At 38.3% G+C, this 24,354-nt stretch overlaps 1 protein-coding gene across 7 annotated transcripts in view; it reads left to right on the top strand.

The window, feature by feature from the left end:
- The window catches only part of FCHSD2 (FCH and double SH3 domains 2), a 294,180-nt gene that overhangs the window by 232,042 nt on the left and 37,784 nt on the right, over positions 1 to 24,354 (top strand). For all 7 annotated transcript variants that reach the window (XM_027039763.2, XM_053203647.1, XM_027039764.2 and 4 more), the window contains one exon: positions 7,822 to 7,938. In XM_027039763.2, the coding sequence (XP_026895564.1) occupies positions 7,822 to 7,938 (117 nt within the window). The remainder of the gene's footprint in view (positions 1 to 7,821; positions 7,939 to 24,354) is intronic.

Below are 24,354 nucleotides of genomic sequence, written 5' to 3'. Positions count from 1 at the left end.
TTCATCACATATGACCATCTCTTTATCTCTCTTTTGAATGGTTATATTTTGGTAACAGAGTTGAAAAATAATGACAATGTTTCTTGTGTGAAAATCAGCTTATCTGTCCCTACTCACTTGCCCTTCTGAGCATATGCTCTGATAACTTTCTGAACATTGCTGTGTCCCTACGTTAATCTTAAAGTGAACTGAAATATCTTTAAAGTTATTTAATAACTTTATAAATTTGAAAAGACTATTTTAATACTATATTATATAAAAATTGGTAACTTAACGTACAAAACTCAGTTGCATTTCTATACAATAATGAAGCAGCAGAAAGAGAAACCAAGGAATCAATCCCATTTACACTTCCACCAAAAACCATAAAATACCTAGGAATAAACCTAACTGAAGAGGTAAAAGATCTGTATGCTAAAACCTCTAGAAAGCTAATGATGAGAGAAATTGAAGAAGACACAAAGAAATGGAGAAACATTCCATGCTCATGGATTAGAAGAACAAATATTGTTAAAATGTCAATACTACCCAAAGCGATCTATACAGCCAATGCAATCCCTGTCAAAATAACACTAACATTCTTCACAGAGCTAGAACAAACAATTCAAAATTTGTATGAAACCAGAAAAGACCCCAAGTAGCCACAGTAATGTTGAAAAAGGAAGCCAGGGGCACCTGGGTGGCTCAGTTAGTTAAGCATCCAACTTTGGCTCAGGTCACGATCACACGGTTTGTGGGTTCAAGCCCTGTCTTGGGCTCTGTGCTGACAGCTCAGAGCCTGGAACCTGCTTTATATTCTGTGTCCCTCTCTCTCTGCCCCTCCCCGGCTTGCACTCTGTCTCTCTCAAAAATAAATAAACATTTTTTAAAAAACTTTTAATGATAAATAAGAAGTTGTGGTTTATATACACAATGGAATATTACGTGGCAATGAGAAGGAATGAAATATGGCCTTTTGTAGCAACGTGGATGGAATTGGAGAGTTTTATGCTAAGTGAAATAAGTCATACAGGGAAAGACAGATACCGTATGTTTTCACTCTTATGTGGATCCTGAGAAACTTAACAGAAGACCATAGGGGAGGGGAGGGAAAAAAAAAAGTTAGAGAGGGAGGGAGCCAAACCATAAGAGACTCTTAAAAACTGAGAATAAACTGAGGGTTGATGGGAGGTGGGAGGGAGGGGAAAGTGGGTGATGGGCATTGAGGAGGGCACCTGTTGGGATGAGCACTGGGTGTTGTATGGAAACCAGATTGACAATAAATTTCATATTTAAAAAAAAAATAATTCAAAAATTTTAATATTGCTAGTCTCTGAAGGCCTTCTTAAACTCATTTGAAATAGTTTGGCTTTTGTTTTTCTAAAAACAAAATGAAATCAGGGGCATCTGGGTGACTCAGTCGTTTAAGTATCCGACTCTTGGTTTTGACTCAGGTCATGATCTCACAGTTCGTAAGTCCAAGCCCCACATCAGGCTCTGTGCTGACAGTGCAGAGCCTGTTTGGGATTCTCTCTCTCCCTCTCTCTCTGCCCCTCCCCTGCTAGTGCTCTCTATCTCAAAATAAATAAATAAACTTAAAAAAAAAAAAAAAAAAGGATGTCTTACCTCTAGGTAAATACCTACCCAAAGTTTCATTCAAAGGAAATTTGTATTTTAGGAATGCCTTTTTTCAATATTACTGCCTTTGTCTATTTTATCAATATTAGCATTAACTAAATAGAACAATTATTGGGACATAAGACATATTAGGTCATAAGATAGCAAGGAATCTGAAGTCAAAAAGATCTCAATATAAGCTCTAAATTTGCCACTTAATGGCTTTAGGAAAGACACATACCATTTCTAAGCCTAGAATTCCATACCTATAAATTGAGAATCTCTATTAGGATTATTTTGAGAATTAATGAAATAATACATGTAAAGCAGTTAGCAGAGAGCTTAAAAATGCAACAAATGGTACCCTTTTAAAAAATTAACATAACTTTATGGTTTTCTAATTATAAAAAAGCATAAAATAGGAAGTTTTCACCTGAACTGTCTCTATTCAAAGGTAACCACTGATAGGATTTTGTTAGTAGCCTTCTAAACATTTCTCTGCAGGAACATACTTATGTCGATGTGGACACAGAGCTCTATGTAAATAGACTTATACAGACATGAATTAAACTTTTTTTCTCATTATGTCATGGCTATCTAATATTTGCAGTATCTACAGTTCCTGACCATCTCAGAGATTTGACATCCTGCACCTCCCATCAAATAGTTAAAACAAAATTTTTTTAAATGTTTATTTTTGAGAGAGAGAGAGAGAGACAAAGTGTAGGCAGGGAAGGGGCAGGGAGAGAGAGGGACACACAGAATCTGAAACAGGCTCCAGGCTCTGAGCTGTCAGCACAGAGCCCAGTGCAGGGCCCGAACCCACAAAATGTGAAATCATGACCTGAGCCAAAGTTGGATGTTTAATGGACTGAGCCACCAAGGTGCCCCAAATAGTTTTTATATTGCTCATCCCCAGTGCCTCCTAAGAATTATGTCCTGTCATGAATTTAAAATTACAATTATGTTTTAAGAATGTTTTTTAAATCTTTAAAAATTTATTTTGAGAGAGAGAGAGCATGAGCACCAAGCAGGGAGGGGCAAAGAGGGAGAGAGAGAAAGAATCCCAAGCAGGCTTTGCACTGCCAGCACAGTCCAGCACCAGGCTGGATTTCACAAACCATGGGATTATGTATGACCTGAGCCAAAATCAAGAGTTGGATGCTTAACTGACTGAGCCACCCAGGTGCCCCAAATATTTTTTAAAATTTTATGGAGGCCCTTCTACTCTTGGGTTAGGCTAGGCTTTCAGATGATGCTAAGAAGACATTTGGTGCTCGGAGCAGTAGCAGTAGAATAGCAAATCCCTGAGTCTCTTTTTTTTTTTTTTTTTTTAATATTTATTTATCATTGAGAGGCAGAGCATGAGAGGGGGAGACACAGAATCTGAATCAGCCTCCAGGATCCAGCTGTCAGCACAGAGCCTGACGTGGGGCTTGAACTCACCAACTGAGAGATCATGACCTGAGCCGAAGTCAGACGCTTAACTTACTGAGCCACCCAGGTGCCCCTCTCTGAGTCTCTTGCCCAGAGAAACACAGTGTTACCACTGCTTACAGATAAGGCATGAGTCAGTCTGTTATATTAAACTTAATTGCAGCAGTAGTAAGAATCTGAGATTTCATCTCATCTTTAGATGTCTTGATTTTCAGGTGAGAAAGCTAAGGCCTAGAGAGGAGGTGAAATATGCTAGTCAGGATGACACAGCCAGGTCCCTTTGGGGAATAAACATACAATGTAAATGTATTTGAAGAATAAATGTACTTCAGATTTCAATGGCTACTTTTTAAGGAACAAATAAATTTCATAAAATAAAAGTTATAAAAATCCCTTAATTTGGAGATCCAAAAAAATTTCCTTCCTCAGTTTTCTATTTTGAATGAATTTTATAGTGGGCATTTAAAGAAGAAAAAGGAATCCTTTTATTGTACAAGGGAGAGAAGGATCTCAATCTTAAGTCCACTTTGAGAACCTACATTAAAATACATGACAATAAATTAGTTCTCTTTCTTCTTCTGTTCTTCCGTATACAAAATAATCTTTCTTTTATCAGTTAGGAACTGATTCTAATGTATGTTTATGTCTGGTAATCTCTTTAAGCACCATTCCAGTAATCTGGTGGCCTCACTTTAGAATAAAGGCATTAGGTTTTATTTGTTTAGCCAAATTTAACTGAGGGTTCAAGTCCTCAAATTGCCTAAAGACAAATGGGAAGCATACATGCCAGCAGTCACAGTATAATGTGATATTTGCCTGACAGTAGCCACTCAATAAATGTCTGACAAGTGAATAGGGGCACCTGGATCACTGAGTCGGTTAATCATCCAACTCTTGATTTCATCTCAGGTCATGATCTCTCAGTTGTGAGATTAAGCCCCATGTTGGCCTCCGTGCTTTCTGAGCATGGAGAGATTTTCTCTCTCCTCCCTCTGTCCTTCTGTATGCACATGCATGCATGTTCTCTCTCAAAAAAAAATAGGTAAATAAATGTCTAACAAATGAATAAATTAATATAATGGAAATATGTTAAAAAATGAAGGACCCCCTGAGTCTCTCTGCAAAGTCAGGGAATGTTTCACAGAGAACATAGCACTTGAACTGAGATTTGAAGACTGATACAAAAAACAATAAGGAAGCTATATTATCTGGAAGGAATAGCTTAGGCTTGTTTTTAGATTTACATTTATTTCCCAGGAAAAGACCTATTTGCTTTTGTAATTTTTTTTTTTTTACTAAAACTTCTATGATTTCTAAAATCTAATGTTTCTGAAGATCTCAAGGATCACATTTACTGGACCTAACTTATCAAAAACCCAATCTGACAAATGACAAATGAAAAACTACCTACCCTATACTTGAAAATTGATAGGAAAGTCCTTTTACAGCATTTCTCTTCAGTTTATAATTTATTTGAATTATTTTTGTGCCACTATTTTTCTGAGAATTGTGATATTATTATTTATGTCTCTTTAAAAATAATCAAGTTCAACAAGTGAATTTTTTCAGAGCTAGGTTACCGTATTGTTTGGCACATAATTTTTAAGTTCTCATATTCTGCTTCAGGAAGATAACAATGCTCTTGAAATATTTGTGTTTAATAGCTTATATATGTTATTCTTGTATGTTTCAACTACATTTTTAAGAGGTAAAGGAAAAATGTTAAAAGAATGAACTAAAGATTAAATTAGCTAACATTTCAAAAAGAAGCAGTCACTAGCAGTTTCTTTGGTAGAAGCAACCACTGCTAACACCACCATCTGATCGACACTGGATCCTGATATATATCAATCTCAGATGATAGCGGTGGCAATAGAACATTTCTCTGTGCATTGTTTAACACCCTGGGACGTGTTTGCCGTGCATGAAATTCCCATTTGCCTAGACCTGAGTTGTAGGTTGCTTCCATTTGTCTTTCCATGGCTTGATTGTAAAATTCATGAAAAAAAATTAATCTGAATTTGAACTATAAACTCATATCTCCCAGTCAGTGGCATTTGTTGTCTGTCCTGACCATTGGGCACTCCTGTCTGAGTAATAGTAAACCCAAAGAGAAAGGGGGGAAAACCCATCTTTGCTTCCCCAGCTCTTAAGCACGAGAAATATTCCATTAAAAGGCACAAATTATATGTGGACAGGTAGGGCTATGGCCTTATCTGCAACTAGCACATTTAAACCCATTTACCTATTCCTAAAATGTTGCTCAGTAATGAAAATCCAATTTCTCCATCAACTGTCTCCTTTCTCATCTGATCTACTCCCTAGAAGTTCATTCACTTTGAGATCTGCCTTGATCTTTCAACATATCTTCAGTCTTATTTCTGATTCACTTATTGGGCTAACAAGAACCTAGAAATTATTTGGAATTTCTTGTTAACAGTAATGAGATTTTGTTTTAAGTAATTTTCACGTGGGTCTTTAGCATTAACAATTACCATTTATAGGATACTTAATATATATGTGTACTATAAGAGAATATTCATAATATGAACTCATTTATCTTAATAACCCTTATGAAATAGGCATTTTTACCAATATTCAGATGTAAGTAAGACTCAGATTAATAACATGCCCAAGATCATAAAGCTAACAAATAGCATAGAGAGGATTAAAACTAAGTCTGTCTGACTTAAAAACCTAAACCTGGGCTCTTGAAAATACACGTTTCTGGCATTCCATTTATACATTAGATTCCTCTGACTAATGTAGGCTGCACTTGAAGTCTGCATCCAGGGATTAACATTTTAACCCTGATTTCTGAGGATGGATTAAAATTTAAATGCCTAGATCCTTTTACAAAGCAAAATATAATAATAAAGGTGATTCCCAGATTCCTAATAGCCCAAAGAATGAATCAGAATATAAAATGTATGGGAATGCAAGCTGGTGCAACCACTCTGGAAAATAGTATGGAGGTTCCTCAGAAAATTAAAAGTAGAACTGCCCTATGACCCAGAAATTGCACTACTAGGTATTTATCCAAGGCATACAGGTGTGCTGTTTTGAAGGGACATATGCATCCCCATGTTTATAGCAGCACTATCAACAATAGCCAAAGTATGGAAAGAGCCCAAATGTCCATTGATGGATGAATTGGACAAAGATGATGTGGTGTATACACACACACACACACACACACACAATGAGTATTACTTGGCAAACAAAAAGAATGAAATCTTGCCATTTACAACTACATGGTTGGAACTGGAGGGTATTATGCTAAGCAAAATTAGAGAAAGACAAATATATGACTTCACTCATATGAGGACTTTAAGAGACAAAACAGACGAACATAAGGGAAGGGAAACAAAAATAATATAAAAAGAGGGAGGGGGACAAAACATAAGAGACTCTGAAATATGGAGGACAAACAGAAGGTTACTGGAGGGGTTGTGGGAGGGAGGATGGACTAAATGGGTAAGGGGCATTAAGGAATCTAGTCCTGAAATCATTGTTGCACTATATGCTAATTTGGATATAAATTTAAAAAAACTAAAAAAGTAAAAGAAAGAATATAAAATGTAATTGTGAAGTTGCTTAGATTTTGATTTTGATTCTTTTCCTCTATTTCAATGCATTTATCATTGTATAATCTAGCTTTAACTGAAATGTCTGCATAGAGTAAAAGTTTTTCACCCTTGCCTACAATCCTCCCAACAGAAATACTGTTTTAATCCAGTTTAACAAATTCTCCTTTACCAATTTTGAGCTTTGTAGCCTTAGAAAAATCAGTTTTCTAAAATCTATCCACTGTAAATTTTGCTTCTATTAAAATCCTCTTTGGATAATTCATATTTAAGAAATTGTTTGCTTTCCCAGTTTTACATTTTTTCATGGGTTCTTAACAATTTAGGGGAAATTGAAATAGTTTATTGGTTAATAGTTCTGATTCTGGAATCAGACTTGTATAATCAAAGTCGTAACAATTAATATCTGGTAGACACCAGAAAGTTTAGTTAACCTCTCTGAGCCTCAGTTTTCTTTTCTATCAGGTGGCTGTATGACCCATCTCATAAGGTTGTAAATATTACATGAAACACTTTTCACAATACTTTGTACAGTAGAAGTTAAACTATTACTGTTGTTAATTTAGATTTTGAAGTGTGTTCTTTGTGAAACAGAGTAATAGTATTTTAGGGCTAGAAGAAACCCTTACTGATCATTTAATATAGCACCCCTATATTTCCTATGACACTGAAGTCCAGAGGAAGGGCAAAAACTGGTTTGAGGGGTTTTGGTGAATTGGTTATGGACCTAAAACTAAAGTAAACCCAGTATTTTCATGGACAGAAAGCTTCTGTTGCTGTTACTGTATTATTTTGTTCTTTGTGCTTCTACCCATTGATTCTTTTTTTTGATGCCATTGAAACTATTGGGTTGTTTCCATTTCAACTATGCAACTATTTAATGTCATAGTAGATTGGCATGAATACTTTTTTTTTTCTTCTTTGGTTAGCTAGCTTTTCTTCACACCCAGTATTAGAGATGCAGCTTTGATATTAAGCAGTATAAGACAAAACAAAACAGAAAAACCTGTGGTCATTTATGGTTTCATTCCGTCCTCTTAGTTTTCTGCTGATGTTCTGACATGAGACATTGCTTCCCACAGTAGTGGAGCATGGCTTGGTTAGAGTGCTGATTAAGTGAAGGCCCTCTGGTCCACTTACAAACAGTAGTGAGTTCAGTACGGATAACAGTATTTGGTCTCTGTTCTCTCTTACGTTGTAGAGCCGACAATTAGAATCAGAAACTGGAACCACAGAGGAGCACAGTCTAAACAAGGAGGCTCGAAAATGGGCTACACGTGTGGCACGTGAGCACAAAAACATTGTTCACCAACAACGGGTAAGTGCAGTAGAGAGTCTTAGGCTACCTTTAGCTTAAGCCAAATGTCAAACCAATTTAATGAGTTGAGTTCTATTAATGTGAAAAATATCCTATGTTTTTTTCTGTAATTTCTCACCATTCAGCTGTATGCTCTCAGCTATCTACTTAGCTTGGAAATTCCTTAAGCCTGGGGCGCCTGGGTGCCTCAGTCAGTTAAGCATCAGATTCTTGATTTCGGTACAGGTCATGATTTCACAGTTCCTGAGATCAAGCCCCACATCAGGCTTGCACTGACAGTGCAGAGCCTGCTTGGGATTCTCACTCTCTCCCTCTCTCCCCCTTCCCTCTCTCACTTTGTGTCTCTCCCAAAATAAATAAATAGATATATATACATACATACATACATACATACATACATACATACATACATACATAAGTTATAATAAAAAAAAAATTCCTTAAGCCCTTCAAGCAGCAGCTTAGTAATTTATTTTTTTGCCATAGAATTGCCTGAGAAAGCCTAGTGATAGTGTTACCGTGTTTCAGGTAGTGGAAGAGATATGCCTGTGTTGAATTAAGCTTTTAATTCCCTAGACAAGTTTTTTGAAGTCTTAATTGTAGATTCCATGAAAATGTGTCTTCAAGGGGTGCCTAGCTGGCTCAGTCAATAAAGCATGTGACTCTTGATCTCAGGGTCGTGAGTTTGAGCCCCATGTTGGACATAGAGTTTACTTAATAAAAAATTTAAATTAAATTAAAAAATTAAAATTGAACACCAAAAAAAAATGTATCTTCAAGACTAAATTCTAAGCACAAAGAAATTACTTTAGGTGTAGTAAATTTTTTTCTAATTTCCCTTTATTTATAATTTTTGTCTTTATCTTCATATCCAACATATTAAAAGAATTTTCCATATTTAATATCTGTATTTCCTAATCTCTCACCCATAACATTTGGACTTTTCCTTCTTTCCTCTCCCTGCACTCCATACAGACTGCACTTGCCCAAATCACCAATGATATCTATGTTGCAAAATCCAAAATGGACACTTTTATTTCTTAAAACCTGTTGGCAGTTTCATCACAATTGACAGCTCCCTTTGTGTTGAAACACTCTCTTCTCTAGTTATCCCTGTCTTAACATTGTCCTGGTTTTCCTTCTGCCTCTGTGGCAATTCCTAAGTTCTTCTTTCTCCACCCCACATTTAAATATTTAAATTCCTTGGGTTTCTGTACTAAGCTATCTTTTCTTATTCTTTAGTCCCTTAACTGGCAGTCTCAACCAGTGCCATGGTTTCGCTTACCAACAAATCATAAATTAGTATCTTCAACATTGGGCCTTTCTTCTGTGTATTCATATATCCTCTCACCTGCTTGGACATCCCCACAGGCATCCCACATTCAGTGTTCCACTCATCTAATGCTGTAAAACAAATGACCTAAAACTTAATGCCACAAAAAGAGCATATTTCACTTGTCTCTTAGCACTCTGGGGATTGGATGGACTTAGCTTGCCACTTCTCACTTGGGAGTCTCCCACGTGGTTGCAATCAGATAGTGACCACTGCAGGAGTCACCTCACAGACTTGCCCACTGACATATCTGGTCTTGGAACAGGAAGACTTGAACAGCTGGGAGCTGGAACTGGTAGAGCTCCTCATGCATCTCAGTCTCTCCAGCACAGTGGCTTTAGATTAGCTGTATTTCTTACATGGTAGCACAGGGCCTCAAAGGTGTGAGTCCCAAGAGTGAGCCAGGTAGGAGCTATGTTATCTTTTCTGGCCGAGCCTCAGAAATAACATGATACTACTTGTGTCATATTTTTGTTAACTGAGGCAGTCACAAAGGCCTGTTGTCCAAGTTCAAGGAGAGAGAACATAAACTCCACTCCTTGGTAGGGAAACAGCAAGGTTCTGTAAGAACATGTGGAATGGGAAATATTGTAACTTTTTTTGAAAATAGCCACAGTCTACTTTCTGGGTATAACAGTTCACATCCCACTTGCATGCAAAATAAAATTCCCCTTTTTACCCAAATCCTCCAAAGCCTGGCATCAGACTCCAGTTTGAATTTTAGAATCTGATCATCTAAATGAGATCCATAGACAGATAAGGCTTTTTGCCTGTAACACAGTATATCTCTGTCAAAGAATTTGTGAACTAGAGAGACAAGTTATCTGTCTACCATATATCCAATAAATAGTGATTAATTACTGCAGCTTTGTACGTCAAAATGTAAAACACGTAAAGAGACTGTTGCATTAAAATGCCTTACTATATTTGAAAGTAAATGTTTAGATATTAAAAATAAATCTGCTTTCTCTCTCTGATGTCAAGGCATGTTGTGTCTTTCTGCTAGGAGATAGAGACAGGCAGATTTCAACAACTTTTCCATTTCTTTGTAGTATGACCTATGATAGGCTTTAATCTTGTAAGGTATAATTTAAGCAATAAAGTTAAGGGGTTCTGTTTTGGGCCATGATAAATTACCTGGGATCACACACTTACCCTCCTTCACAAACAACTATAAAGCTAGTCTAAATATATGAAACAAATGTTTTCAGACACTGTACAACAGGTAATAACAGGAGTGTGAAACCTGAGAGAAAAAATAACACTGAACTTGGCCGTATGACTTCTCAAGCTTTCTGCCTAAAGGCCCTTTCTATATTGCAGTGTAGGGAGGGAGAACTTAAGCAGGGCACCACAGACTCACTGAGTTGAGATGACAGAAATCAGAGTTCAAAGAGCTGATGTGGCATGAATTTCAGGGCAAAGTACCAGACAACATGGAGATGCAAAGAAAGAATTCCAAACATGTACGTAGGTCTCCCCTTCAATCTGTTGAATACTAAACCACATAAGCATATGGTGAAATTCTACAATACTGGATAGAGAATGACAGTGGAGATAAACTGAACGACTCCCAGAGATCACATAGGGCTAGGACACATTCAAGTTGTTCCTAGCCAAGGTTGAGGCTGCTCTTAGTTGACTATTCATGGATCATTTGGGGCATTCAAGAGACTACAGTAGGATCATACATTGGTTCCAGGGGTAAATTAGTCCTAGAATAAGGCTATTTTAGAATTAACCTAACAGAGCTTTAAAACAAGCTTCAGAAAGATCAAGCTAATCTACAAGTAATTTATTTGCCTGCCAGAAAAAAAAAAATCTCTTCAAAGGAAGGAAACAAAATCCAACATTTAACAACATAGTATTTATTATGTCAAGAGTAAAATTTGCAGGATACCTATGTGGCTCATTGAGTTGAGCATCCAATTCTTGATTACAGCTCAGGTCATGACCCCAGGGCCATGGGATCGAACCCTGCATCGGGCTTTGCACTGAACGTGGAGCCTGCTGGAGATATTCTCTCTCTCTCTCTCTCTCTCTCTCTCTCTCTCTCTCTCTCTCCCTCTCCCTCTCTCTCTCCCTCTCTCCCTCTCTCCCTCTCTCCCTCTCTCCCTCCCCCTTCCCCCCCCCCCCGCTCTCCCGCTCTAAAATAAAATTTAAAAAAATTAATTTAAACAAAAAATTTGAATTTGGGGCACCTGGGTGGCTCAGTCGGTTAAGTATCAGACTCTTGGTTTCAGCTCAGGTCATGATCTCACAGTTTGTGAGTTGAAGTGCTGCATTGGGCTCCTCACTGACAGTGTGGAGCCTGCCTGGGATTCTCTCTCTCTCCCTCCCTCTCTGCCCTTCCCCTGCTCGCTCTCTCTGTCTCTCACTCTCAAAATAAATAAACTTTTAAAAAAAATTTTTAAAGAATCAAATTTACTAGATATTAAAAAATGCAAGAAGAATATGATCCATGACCAAAAGAAAAATCAATTAAAGCAGATCGATAAATGCTAGAGATGATGGAATTAGCAAATAAGGACTTTAGAACAGTAAGTAAGTTCAAGAATTTAAAAGAAAACAAACATGAACATATTGAAGAAAGAAAAGGAAGGTATACAAAAGAACCAAATGGGAGGGTGGGGGGCACCTGTGGCTCAGTTGGTTAAGTGTCTGACTCTTGATTTCAGCTCAGGTCATGATCTCACAGTTTGTGAGTTTGAGCCCCGCATCAGGCTCTGCACTGACAGTGTGGAGCCTGCTTGGGATTCTGTCTCCCTGTCTCTCTGTCTTCCTCTCTCAAAAATAAATAAACATTGGGGTGCCTGGGTGGCTCAGTCGGTTGGGTGGCTGACTTCAGCCCAGGTCATGATCTCGCAGTCCGTGAGTTCGAGCCCCACGTCAGGCTCTGGGCTGACGGCTCAGAGCCTGGAGCCTGTTGCAGATTCTGTGTCTCCCTCTCTCTGACCCTCCCCCGTTCATGCTTTGTCTCTCTCTGTCTCAAAAATAAATAAACGTTAAAAAAGATAAATAAATAAACATTAAAAAAAAGAACCAAATGGAACTTCTAAAGCTGAAAATACAATATTTGAAACGAAAAATTCAGTAGATTGGATGGCACCAAAAAAACGAGCTTAAAAGTATATATAGCAACAGAAACTATCTAATCTGAAGCACAGAGAGTGAAATAAAGACTTTATAAAAATGAAAAGAGCATCATTAATCTCTCTAGGATAATATGTGATCTATTATGTTTTGGGAGTTAAAGACATATTTGGAGACACAGAAGAAAGAGTCAGAAAAAATATTTGAAAAATTATAGCTAAAACTATCCAAGTTTAATAAAAAACTGTAAACCCATAAATGCAAGGAGCCCAACAAACCCCAGGAAGGTAAAACACAAAGATCACACCAAAGCATTTCATAATCGATTTGTTAAAAAGCAGTGATATTAAATGGTATAAAACTGGAAATGTCCCCTTTAGGATCAGAAACAACACAAGGATGCCCCTTTTGCCACTTCTATTCTTTATAGAACTAGAAGTCCTAGCCACAGCCTTCACAGCCTTTTAGGGATCCAAATTGAGAAGAAAGAAGTAAAATGATCTCTGTTCACAAATGAAATGATCTTATACTCACACACACCTATTAGAGCTAGTAAACAAATTCAGCAAAGTGCAAAATTACACAAAAATGAATTATGTTTTATACACTAACAATATACAATCCAAAAAGGAAATTAAGAAAATAATTCCATTTACGATACCATCAAAAAGAATAAAATACTTAGGAATAAACCACAGAGGCAAATGACTTGTACACTTAAAACTGTTAAGTCATTGATGAAAGTAGTTAAATAAGATATAAGTCAATAGAAAGACATCCTGTGTTTATGGAATGGAAGATAATGTTAAGATGACAGTACCACCCAAAATGATCTACAGATTCAGTGCAATCCCTATCAAAATTCCAACGGTATTTTTTTGCAGGAATAGAAAAACCCATCCTAAAATTCATATGGAATCTCAAGGAACCCCAGGTAGCCAAAACAGTCTTGAAAAAGAACAAGGTTGAAAGTCTCCTACTCCCTGACCTTAAAACTTATTACAAAAGGGTGCCTGGGCGGCTCAGTCAGTTAAGTGTCTGACTCCTGGTTTTGGCTCAGGTCATGATCTCCTGGTTCATGAGTTCGAGCCCCACATCAAGCTCTGTGCTGCCAGTGTGGAGCCTGCTTGGGATTCTCTCACTCCCTCTCTGTGCCCCTTCCCTGCTCGCTCTCTTGTTCTCTCAAATAAACATTAAAAAATTTACTACAAAGCTATTCAAAGTATTAAATATAAAGTAGTCAAAACATTGTAGTATTGGCATGACAGACATACAGGCTAATGGAAAAGAAGTATCAATATTTTCATTTTATTTTTATTTTTTTAACATGGGGAACTCAAGTTTTTTTTTTATGATAATTCCAGTATAGGTAACATACAATGTTATGTTAGTTTCAGGTGTACAATATAGTGATTCAACATTTCCATACATTACTCAGTGCTCAGTACTGAGTAAGTGTACTCTTAATCCCCTAACCTATTTCACCCATCTTCCCAGCTACCTCCTTTCTGGTAACCACCAGTTCTCTATATTTAAGAGTCTGTTTTTTGGTTTATCTCTTTTTTTCTTTGTTCATTTGTAGAGGTCTCAATATTTTTAAAATAGCAGCTATCTCCAAATTAATCCATATATTCAGTGCAATCCAAGTCAAACATCCAGCAGGGATTTTTATAGAAATTGACAAAATGCTTCTAAAGCATACATGGAAAAGCAAATGATCTAGAATAGCCAAAGCAATTTTGAAAAATAAGAACAAGCCTTTCCAGAGTGAAAGATGGCGATGTAGGAGGACGCTGGGCTCACTGTGTCCTGCTGATCACTTAGATTCCACCTACACCTGCTTAAATAACCCAGAAAACCGCCAGAAGATTAGCAGAATGGAGTCTCCGGAGCCAAGCGCAGACGAGAGGCCCACGGAAGAGGGTAGGAAGGGCGGCGAGGTGGTGCGCGCTCCACAGACTGGCAGGAGGGAGCCGGGGCGGGGGGCAGCCCTCTGGCAAATCAGAGCCCCCGAGTCTAGTTTGCAAAAGCGGAGGGGCTGGACAGAGTGTGTTCCGACAGCGAGCAGGACTTGACATCTGGAAGGTTATAAGCTAACAGCTCTGCTCAGAGAGTGGGAGGGCTGGAGGACAACGGGAGGGAGAGTTGTTGAGCCCCGGACGACAGAGCTCAGCTTGGCGGGGAACAAAGGCACTCACCAGCGCCATCTCCCTCGCCCACCCCCCAGCCAAAATCCCAAAGGGAACCAGTTCCTGCCAGGGAACTTGCTTGCACTGCGCAAACACCCAACACTGTGCTTCTGCGGATCCATGTTCCGGCGGCAGGTCTGACTCCCTCCCAGTGCCGCAGGGCCCCTCCCAAAGTGGAACACTGAAGGAAAAGCAAGCTGAGCCTGCCCCTCCTGCCTCTGTGCACCTTGCTGATCCACCCCAGCTAATACACCAGATCCCCAGCACCACAAGCCTGGCACTGTGCAAGTAGCCCAGACGGGCCACGCCACCCCACAGTGAATCCCGCCCCTAGGAGAGGGAAGAGAAGGTACACACCAGTCTGACTGTGGCCCCAGCAGTGGGCTGGGGCAGACATCAGGTCTGACTGTGGCTCTGCCCACCAGCGCAAGTTATTCAAGACAGCACAGGAGAAGTGTCCTGCAGTTCCGCACCACTCCAGGGACTATCCAAAATGACGAAACGGAAGAATTCCCCTCAAAAAAACCTCCAGTAAATAACGACAGCTAACAAACTGATCAAAAGCGATTTAAACAATATAACAGAAAGTGAATTTAGAATAATAGTCATAAAACTAATCACTGGGCTTGAAAACAGTATAAAGGACAGCAGAGAATCTATTGCTACAGAGATCAAGGGACTAAGGAACAGCCAGGAGGAGCTAAAAAATGCTATTAATGAGCTGCAAAATAAAATGGAGACGACCACAGCTCAGATTGAAGAGGCAGAGGAGAGAATAGGTGAACTAGAAGATAAAATTATGGAAAAAGAAGAAGCTGAGAAAAAGATAAAAAAATCCAGGAATATGAAGGGAAAATTAGAGACTAAGTGATGCACTAAAGAGAAATAATCTACGCATAATTGGTATTCCAGAGGAGGAAGAGAGAGGGAAAGGTGCTGAAGGTGTACTTGAAGAAATAATAGCTGAGAACTTCCCTGATCTGGGGAAGGAAAAAGGCACTGAAATCCAAGAGGCACAGAGAACTCCCTTCAGACGTAACTTGAATCGATCTTCTGCACGACCTATCCTAGTGAAACTGGCAAAATACAAGGATAAAGAGAAAATTCTGAAAGCAGCGTAGGATAAACGTGCTCTAACATATAAAGGGAGACCGATAAGACTCGTGACGGATCTGTCTACTGAAACTTGGCAGGCCAGAAAGGAATGGCAGGAAATCTTCAATGTGATAAACAGAAAAAATATGCAGCCGAGAATCCTCTATCCAGCAAATCTGTGATTTAGAATAGAAGGAGAGATAAAGATCTTCCCAAACAAACAAAAACTGAAGGAATTCATCACCACTAAACCAGCCCTACAAGAGATCCTAAGGGGGGGTCCTGTGAGACAAAGTACCAGAGACATCGCTTACTAGCATGAAACCTACAGACATCACAATGACTCTGAACCCATATCTTTCTATAATAACACTGAATGTAAATGGACTAAATGCACCAACCAAAAGACATAGGGTATCAGAATGGATAAAAAAACAAGACCCATCTATTTGCTGTCTACAAGAGACTCATGTTAGACCTGAGGACACTTTCAGATTGAAAGTGAGGGGATGGAGAACTATTTATCATGCTACTGGAAGTCAAAAGAAAGCTGGAGTAGCCATACTTATATCAGACAAACTAGACTTTAAATTAAAGGCTGTAACAAGAGATGAAGAAGGGCATTATATAATAATTACAGGATCTATCCATCAAGAAGAACTAACAATTATAAATGTCTATGCACCGAATACGGGAGCCCCCAAATATATAAAACAATTACTCACAAACATAAGCAACCTTATTGACAAGAATGTGGTAATTGCAGGGGACTTTAATACCCCATTTACAACAATGGATAGATCATCTAGACACACGGTCAATAAAGAAACAAGGGCCCTGAATGATACATTGGATCAGATGGACTTGACAGATATACTTAGAACTCAGCATCCCAAAGCAACAGAATATACTTTCTTCTCGAGTGCACATGGAACATTCTCCAAGATAGATCACATACTGGGACACAAAACAGCCCTTCATAAGTATACAAGAATTGAGATCATGTCATGCATACTTTTGGACCACAATGCTGTGAAGCTTGAAATCAACGACAGGAAAAAGTCTGGAAAACCTCCAAAAGCATGGAGGTTAAAGAACACCCTACTAAAGAATGAATGGGTCAACCAAGCAATGAGAGAAGAAATTCAAAAATATATGGAAACAAATGAAAATGAAAATACAACAATCCAAACGCTTTGTGATGCAGCGAAGGCAGTCCTGAGAGGAAAATACATTGCAATCCAGGCCTTTCTCAAGAAACAAGAAAAATCCCAAATACAAAATCTAACAGCACACCTAAAGGAAATAGAAGCAGAGCAACAAAGACACCCCAAACCCAGCAGAAGAAGAGAAATAATAAAGATCAGAGCATAAACAATATAGAATCTAAAAAAACTGTAGAGCAGATCAATGAAACCAAGAGTTGGTTTTTTGAAAAGATAAACAAAATTGATAAATCTCTAGCCAGGCTTCTCAAAAAGAAAAAGGAGATGACCCAAATAGATAAAATCATGAATGAAAATGGAATTATTACAACCAATCCCTCAGAAATACAAGCAATTATCAGGGAATACTATGAAAAATTATATGCCAACAAACTGGACAACCTGGAAGAAATGGAAAAATTCCTAAACACCCACACACTTCCAAAATTCAAACTGGAGGAAATAGAAAGCTTGAACAGACCCATAACCAGCAAAGAAATTGAATCAGTTATCAAAAATCTCCCCAACAAATAAGAGTCCAGGACAAGATGGCTTCCCTGGGGAATTCTACCAGACATTTAAAGCAGAGATAATACTTATCCTTCTCAAGCTATTCCAAAAAATAGAAAGGGAAGGAAAACTTCCAGACTCATTCTATGAAGCCAGTATTACTTTGATTCCTAAACCAGACAGAGACCCAGTAAAAAAAGAGAACTACAGGCCAATATCTCTGATGAATATGGATGCAAAAATTCTCAATAAGATACTAGCAAATCGGATTCAACAGCTTATATAAAGAATTATTCACCATGATGAAGTGGGATTCATTCCTGGGCCGCAGGGCTGGTTCAACATTTGCAAATCAATCAACGTGATACAACACATTAATAAAAGAAAAGATAAGAACCATATGATCCTGTCAATCGATACAGAAAAAGCATTTGACAAAATTCAGCATCCTTTCTTAATAAAAACCCTCGAGAAAGTCGGGATAGAAGGAACATACTTAAACATCATAAAAACCATTTATGAAAAGCCCCCAGCCAATATCATCCTCGGTGGGGGGAAAACTGAGAGCTTCCCCCTGAGATCCGGAACACGACAGGGATGTCCACTCTCACCGCTGTTGTTTAACCTAGTGTTGGAAGTGCTAGCATCAGCAATCAGACAAAAGGAAATCAAAGGCATCAAAATTGGCAAAGATGAAGTCAAGCTTTCACTTTTTGCAGATGACATGATATTATACATGGAAAATCCGATAGACTCCACCAAAAGTCTGCTAGAACTGATACATGAATTCAGCAAAGTTGCAGGATACAAAATCAATGTACAGAAATCAGTTGCATTCTTATACACTAATAATGAAACAGCAGAAAGACAAATAAAGAAACTGATCCCATTCACAATTGCACCAAGAAGCATAAAATACCTAGGAATAAATCTAACCAAAGATGTAAAAGATCTGTGTGCTGAAAACTATAGAAAGCTTATGAAGGAAATTGAAGAAGATATAAAGAAATGGAAAAACATTCCGTGCTCATGGGTTGGAAGAATAAATATTGTTAAAAGGTCAATACTACCCAAAGCTATCTACACATTCAGTGCAATCCCAATCAAAATTGCACCAACATTCCTCTCGAAGCTAGAACAAGCAATCCTAAAATTCATATGGAACCACAAAAGGCCCCGAATAGCCAAAGTAATTTTGAAGACGAAGACCAAAGCAGGAGGCATCACATTCCCAGACTTTAGCCTCTACTACAAAGCTGTAATCATCAAGACAGCATGGTATTGGCACAAAAACAGACACATAGACCAATGGAATAGAATAGAAACCCCAGAACTAGACCCACAAAATATGGCCAACTAATCTTTGACAAAGCAGGAAAGAATATCCAATGGAAAAAAGACAGTCTCTTTAACAAATGGTGCTGGGAGAACTGGACAGCAACATGCAGAAGAATGAAACTACACCACTTTCTTACACCATTCACAAAAATAAACTCAAAATGGATAAAGGACCTGAATGTGAGACAGGAAACCATCAAAACCCTAGAGGAGAAAGCAGGAAAAGACCTCTCTGACCTCAGCTGCAGCAATTTCTTCCTTGACACATCCCCAAGGGCAAGGGAATTAAAAGCAAAAATGAACTATTGGGACCTCCTCAAGATAAAAAGCTTCTGCACAGCAAAGGAAACAATCAAAACTAAAAGGCAACCAACGGAGTGGGAAAACATATTTGCAAATTACATATCGGACCAACGGCTAGCATCCAAAATCTATAAAGAGCTCACCAAACTCCACACCCAAAAAACAAATACTCCAGTGAAGAAATGGGCAGAAAACATGAATAGACACTTCTGTAAAGAAGACATCCATATGGCCAACAGGCACATGAAAAGATGCTCAACATCACTCCTCATCAGGGAACTACAGATCAAAACCACACTCAGATATCACCTCATGCCAGTCAGAGTGGCCAAAATGAACAAATCAGGAGACTATAGATGCTGGAGAGGATGTAGAGAAACGGGAACCCTCTTGCACTGTTGGTGGGAATGCAAACTGATGCAGCCACTCTGGTAAACAGTGTGGAGGTTCCTCAAAAAATTAAAAATAGACCTACCCTATGACCCAGCAGTAGCACTGCTAGGAATTTACCCAAGGGATACAGGAGTACTGATGCATAGGGGCACTTGTACCCCTATGTTCATAGCAGCACTCTCAACAATAGCCAAATTGTGGAAAGAGCCTAAATGTCCATCAACTGATGAATGGATAAAGAAATTATGGTTTATATACACAATGGAGTACTACGTGGCAATGAGAAAGAATGAAATATGGCCCTTTGTAGCAACGTGGATGGAACTGGAGAGTGTGATGCTAAGTGAAATAAACCATACAGAGAAAGACAGATACCATATGTTTTCACTCTTATGTGGATCCTGAGAAACTTAACAGAAACCCGTGGGGGAGGGGAAGGGAAAAAAAAAAAAAAAGAGGTGAGAGTGGGAGAGAGCCAAAGCATAAGAGACTCTTAAAGAACAAACTGAGGGTTGATGGGGGTTGGGGGGGGTGGTGATGGGTATTGAGGAGGGCATCTTTCTGGATGAGCACTGGGTGTTGTATGGAAACCAATTTGACAATAAATTTCATATATTAAAAAAAAGAAAAGAAAAAAGAATAAAATTGGAGGGCTTACTCTACCTCGTTTCAAGATATAAAACTACAAAAATCAAGATACTGTAGTATTGGTGTAAGAATAGACTTACAGGAGGCGCCTGGGTGACTCAGTGAGTTAAGCCCCTGACTTCGGCTTAGGTCATGATGTTCCAATTTGTGAGCTCAATCCCCACTTCGGGCTCCGCACTGTCAGCGTGAGATTGTCTCTCTCTCCCCCTGTCTCTCTCTTTCAGCCCCTCATGGGTTTCTCTCAGCCCCTCGTACACTTGTGCCCTCTCTCTTTTAAAAGTAAATAAATAATAAAAATAAATAAATGGTTTTTTAAAAAATAAAAGAAAGGACTTACAGATGAATAGAACAAAATAGAGAGTCTAGAAATAGGCACACACGTATATAGTCCAGTGATTTTTAACAAAGATGTAACAAACTTGTAAAAATGTTAAATAAATTTTAGTAAAAATGAATCTAGCCATGTTTTAAGCACATGACTAGGGTGCAAGGATGATTCAACATTAGAAAATTTATCAGTATAATAAACTGCATTTATCCAGTAAAGATGAAAATTTCTATGATTATTTTATAGTTACCAAAAAAGCATATTATAAAACTTGTTATCTCTTAATGATTCAAAAATAAAACAGGGGTATCTGGGTGGCTCAGTAAGTTAAGCGTCCGACTTCAGCTCAGGTCATGATCTCATGGTCCGTGGCTTCCAGCTGACAGCTGAGAGCTCAGAGCCTGGAAGCTGCTTTGGATTCTGTGTCTCAAGGGGTGCCTGGGTGGCACAGTTGGTTAAGTTGATTCTGTGTCTCCCTCTCTCTCTCTCCCTACCCCACTTGCTCAGTGTCTCTTTCTCTCAAAAATAAATAAACATTAAAAAAAATAAAACAAAATTCACAGCCAGCAAGATAAAGAACTTTTCATCCTAACAAGGATATCTTCCTGAGACTTATTGCAAACATTATACTTGATGGGGTTGTATTAGTTTTCTATATCTGCCATAACAAATTACCACAAACTTAGTAGTTTAAAATAACAGTACAAATTTCTCATCTCACAGTTCTGTAGATCAGAAGTCTGGGTGGGCTTGGCTGATATTACTGCTCAGGCTCTAGCAAGGCCAAAATTCTCTGGAGTAGGACCCACTTCCATGCTCATTCAGATTGTTGTCACAATCTAGTTACTAATAACTGTAGGACTGAGGTCCCTGCTTCTTTGCTGTCAGTTAGGGGCTGCCCTTAGCTCCTAGAGGCTACTCTCTCTGGTCCTTCTACATGGGCTCGTACATCTCAGAGTCAGCAATGATGCATTGAACCCTTCCCATGCTTGGAATCTCCCTGACTTGTTTTTGGCCCCTCTCTTTTCTCATACCAGCTAGAGAAAGTTCTGTGCTTATAAGGTGTCATAATGATTAGATTGAGCCACTTTGATAATCCAGAATAATCTCCCTATCTTAAGGTCTATAACGCTAATATAAGTGTAAATTATATTTTACATATAAACAGTTTCAGGAAATTAGGGTGTAGACATGTTTGGAAGCCATTCTGCCTACTAAAATGGTAAAATAAGAAAACAGTACCCATCATCACCACTAGTTTTTAGTGTCATAAGATTTAGTCAGTACATTAATGAAAGAAAAATAAAATGTTTAAATATTAGGAAAAGGTACACCTGTCATTATTTATAGATGATGTGATTGTGGACTCCCCAAAATATGTGACCCAACTGTCAAACAGACGTAATAACAGCTCAATAAGGTGAAGAGATTTAACACTATCACAGAAATCATTAGATTTCTTAGTAACTAGAAATAATAAATTACAAAATACAATTAGAAAAAAAAAATTCACCATAGCAGTAAAATGATGAATTAACCAGGGAAATATCATGACCTGTAAGAAGACATTTTTTTTTAACCAATGAACATAAAAGATGACCTGAGTAATTGTGGAGAGATGCCAAAAAAAATGTGGATTTTTGTGTTTATTTGTAATTTCAATGCAATCCCAATGAAACCAAAAAGATATTTTTATTTCTTAAAAGATTTTATTTATTGGGGCACCTGGGTGGCTCAGTCGGGTAAGCCTCTGACTTTGGCTCAAGTCATGATCTCACAGTTTGTGAGTTCAAGCCCCGCGTCGGCTGCTGTGCTGACAGCTCAGAGTCTGGAGTCTGCTTCAGATTCTGTTTCTCCCCCTCTCTCTCTGCCCCTTCTCCACTAGTGCGCTCTCTCTGTCTCTCTCTCTCTCTCTCTCTCTGTCTGTCTCTCTCTCTCTTGCTCACTCACTCTCTCAAAAATAAACACTAAAAAAGATTTTTTTTAAGATTTTATTTTTTAAATTAGTAATTATTTTACATTCTTTTTAAAAAATTTTTTTAAGTTTTATTTGAGAGAGAGTGAGCACACACAAGTGGGGGAGGGGCAGAGAGAAAGAGAGACAGAATCCCAAGCAGGCTCCAGACCATTAGCACAGAGCCCGATGTGGGGCTCAAACCCATGGACCATGAGATTTTGACCTGAGCCAAGATCAAGACTCATTTAACCAACTGTGCCACCCAGGTGCCCCTAACGATTTTATTTTTAAGTAATCTCTACACCCAACATGAGGCTTGAACTTAACAACCCCAAGATCAAGAGTCACACACTCTACTGACTGAGCCAGCCAGGCACCCCTAAAAAGATATTTTCAAAGGAACTTAAAAATCTGGCTCTAGGGGCGCCTGGGTGGCTCAGTCGGTTAAGCGTCCGACTTTAGCTCAGGTCACGATCTCGCGGTCCGTGAGTTCGAGCCCCGCGTCAGGCTCTGGGCTGATGGCTCAGAGCCTGGAGCCTGCTTCCGATTCTGTGTCTCCCTCTCTCTCATTCATGCTCTGTCTCTCTCTGTCCCCAAAATAAATAAACGTTAAAAAATAATTAAAAAAAAAATCTGGCTCTAAAAATGTTTCTGGATTTTTTTTTAATGTGCAGGAATAGCCAAGAACAACAATGAGACTTATGTGCCTTAGCACATACTGAAATACAATAATGACCATAGTAATTAAAACTGGTATTATACAGAAATTAACAAATATATTTAAAAAAATGATCTGTATGCATATGGACCATTAGATACTGATTGAAATCAACCAACCATAAAAAAGTCACTTTGAAGAGCCAAAGAAATTTCATGATGAACAGCATAGTAAGGCTACCAAAGGACTCATTAGTAGGTCTGTTGATGGTATTATAGTTTTATTTTTTCTTAAAGTTCATATTTTCAGAGACTTCTAATAAGGCATGTAGTAGTGAAATAACATGATGTTTGAAATTTGCTTTAAAATAATCTAGCCAAGAAAAAAAAGACTAAGCAATGTAGATGTAGAAAAATCTTGCTGACTGTTGAATCTTGATGATCAGTATATTGGAAGTTCAGCATACTAGGCTCTTTACTTTTGAGTATATTTGAAATTTTTCATAATAAAACTGTTCATGGCATTTCAAATCTTTGGGAGAAGGATTTATTCAGTAAATAGTATTAGAGCAATTGTCTGTGCATCTGGGGAAAAAATATAAAGTTAGATTCCTCCCTTCCACTGTAATACAGAATAAATTTAGAGTAATTAAAGAGACATGTGCTGAACACAAATGATTAAAACCTGGAAAATATAGAAAATTTTTGGTATATTACAGATGACTTTTTTTTAGTGTTTATTTTGTGAGAGAGAACGAATGGGGGAGGAGCAAAGAGAGAAGGAGAGAGAGAATCCCAAAGCAAGCTCCACGCTGCCAGTGTGGAGCCCAATACAAGGGCTTGATCTCACAAATCACAAGATCATGACCTGAGCCAAAATCAAGAGTCAATTACTTAACTGACTGAGCCACCCAGGTGCCCCTACAGATGACTTCTTAAGCAAGACACAAAACCCAGAACCCATAAAGGAAGAAACCAATAAATGTGACCACATACAAAATAAACATTTCTATAAAACTAAAGAACGTTAAAAAGTTACGAGAAAAGGAATAGAATGAGACATTTGTGTTGTTTTTTAATATTTATTCATTTTGAGAGAGAGAGCTCAAGCAGGAGAGGGGGGCGGTACAGAGAATCTCCGCACTGCAGCATGGAGCCTGATGCAGGACTTGAACCCATGAACCGTGAGATCATGACGTGAACTGAAACCAAGAGTCAGATGCTTAACCAACTGAGCCACCCAGGCACCTCTGACACCTCTGGCACGTCTGACATAACAGATAAAGGACTAATATCTAGAAAGATGTTTAATAAGTAACAAAAAGACAAAAAAAAAAAAAACCCAGAAGAATGGATAGAGGCTATGA

Source organism: Acinonyx jubatus, chromosome D1 (assembly GCF_027475565.1).
Source record: "Acinonyx jubatus isolate Ajub_Pintada_27869175 chromosome D1, VMU_Ajub_asm_v1.0, whole genome shotgun sequence".
NCBI lineage: Eukaryota > Metazoa > Chordata > Mammalia > Carnivora > Felidae > Acinonyx > Acinonyx jubatus.
This window is presented reverse-complemented; position numbering and strand designations above follow the sequence as displayed.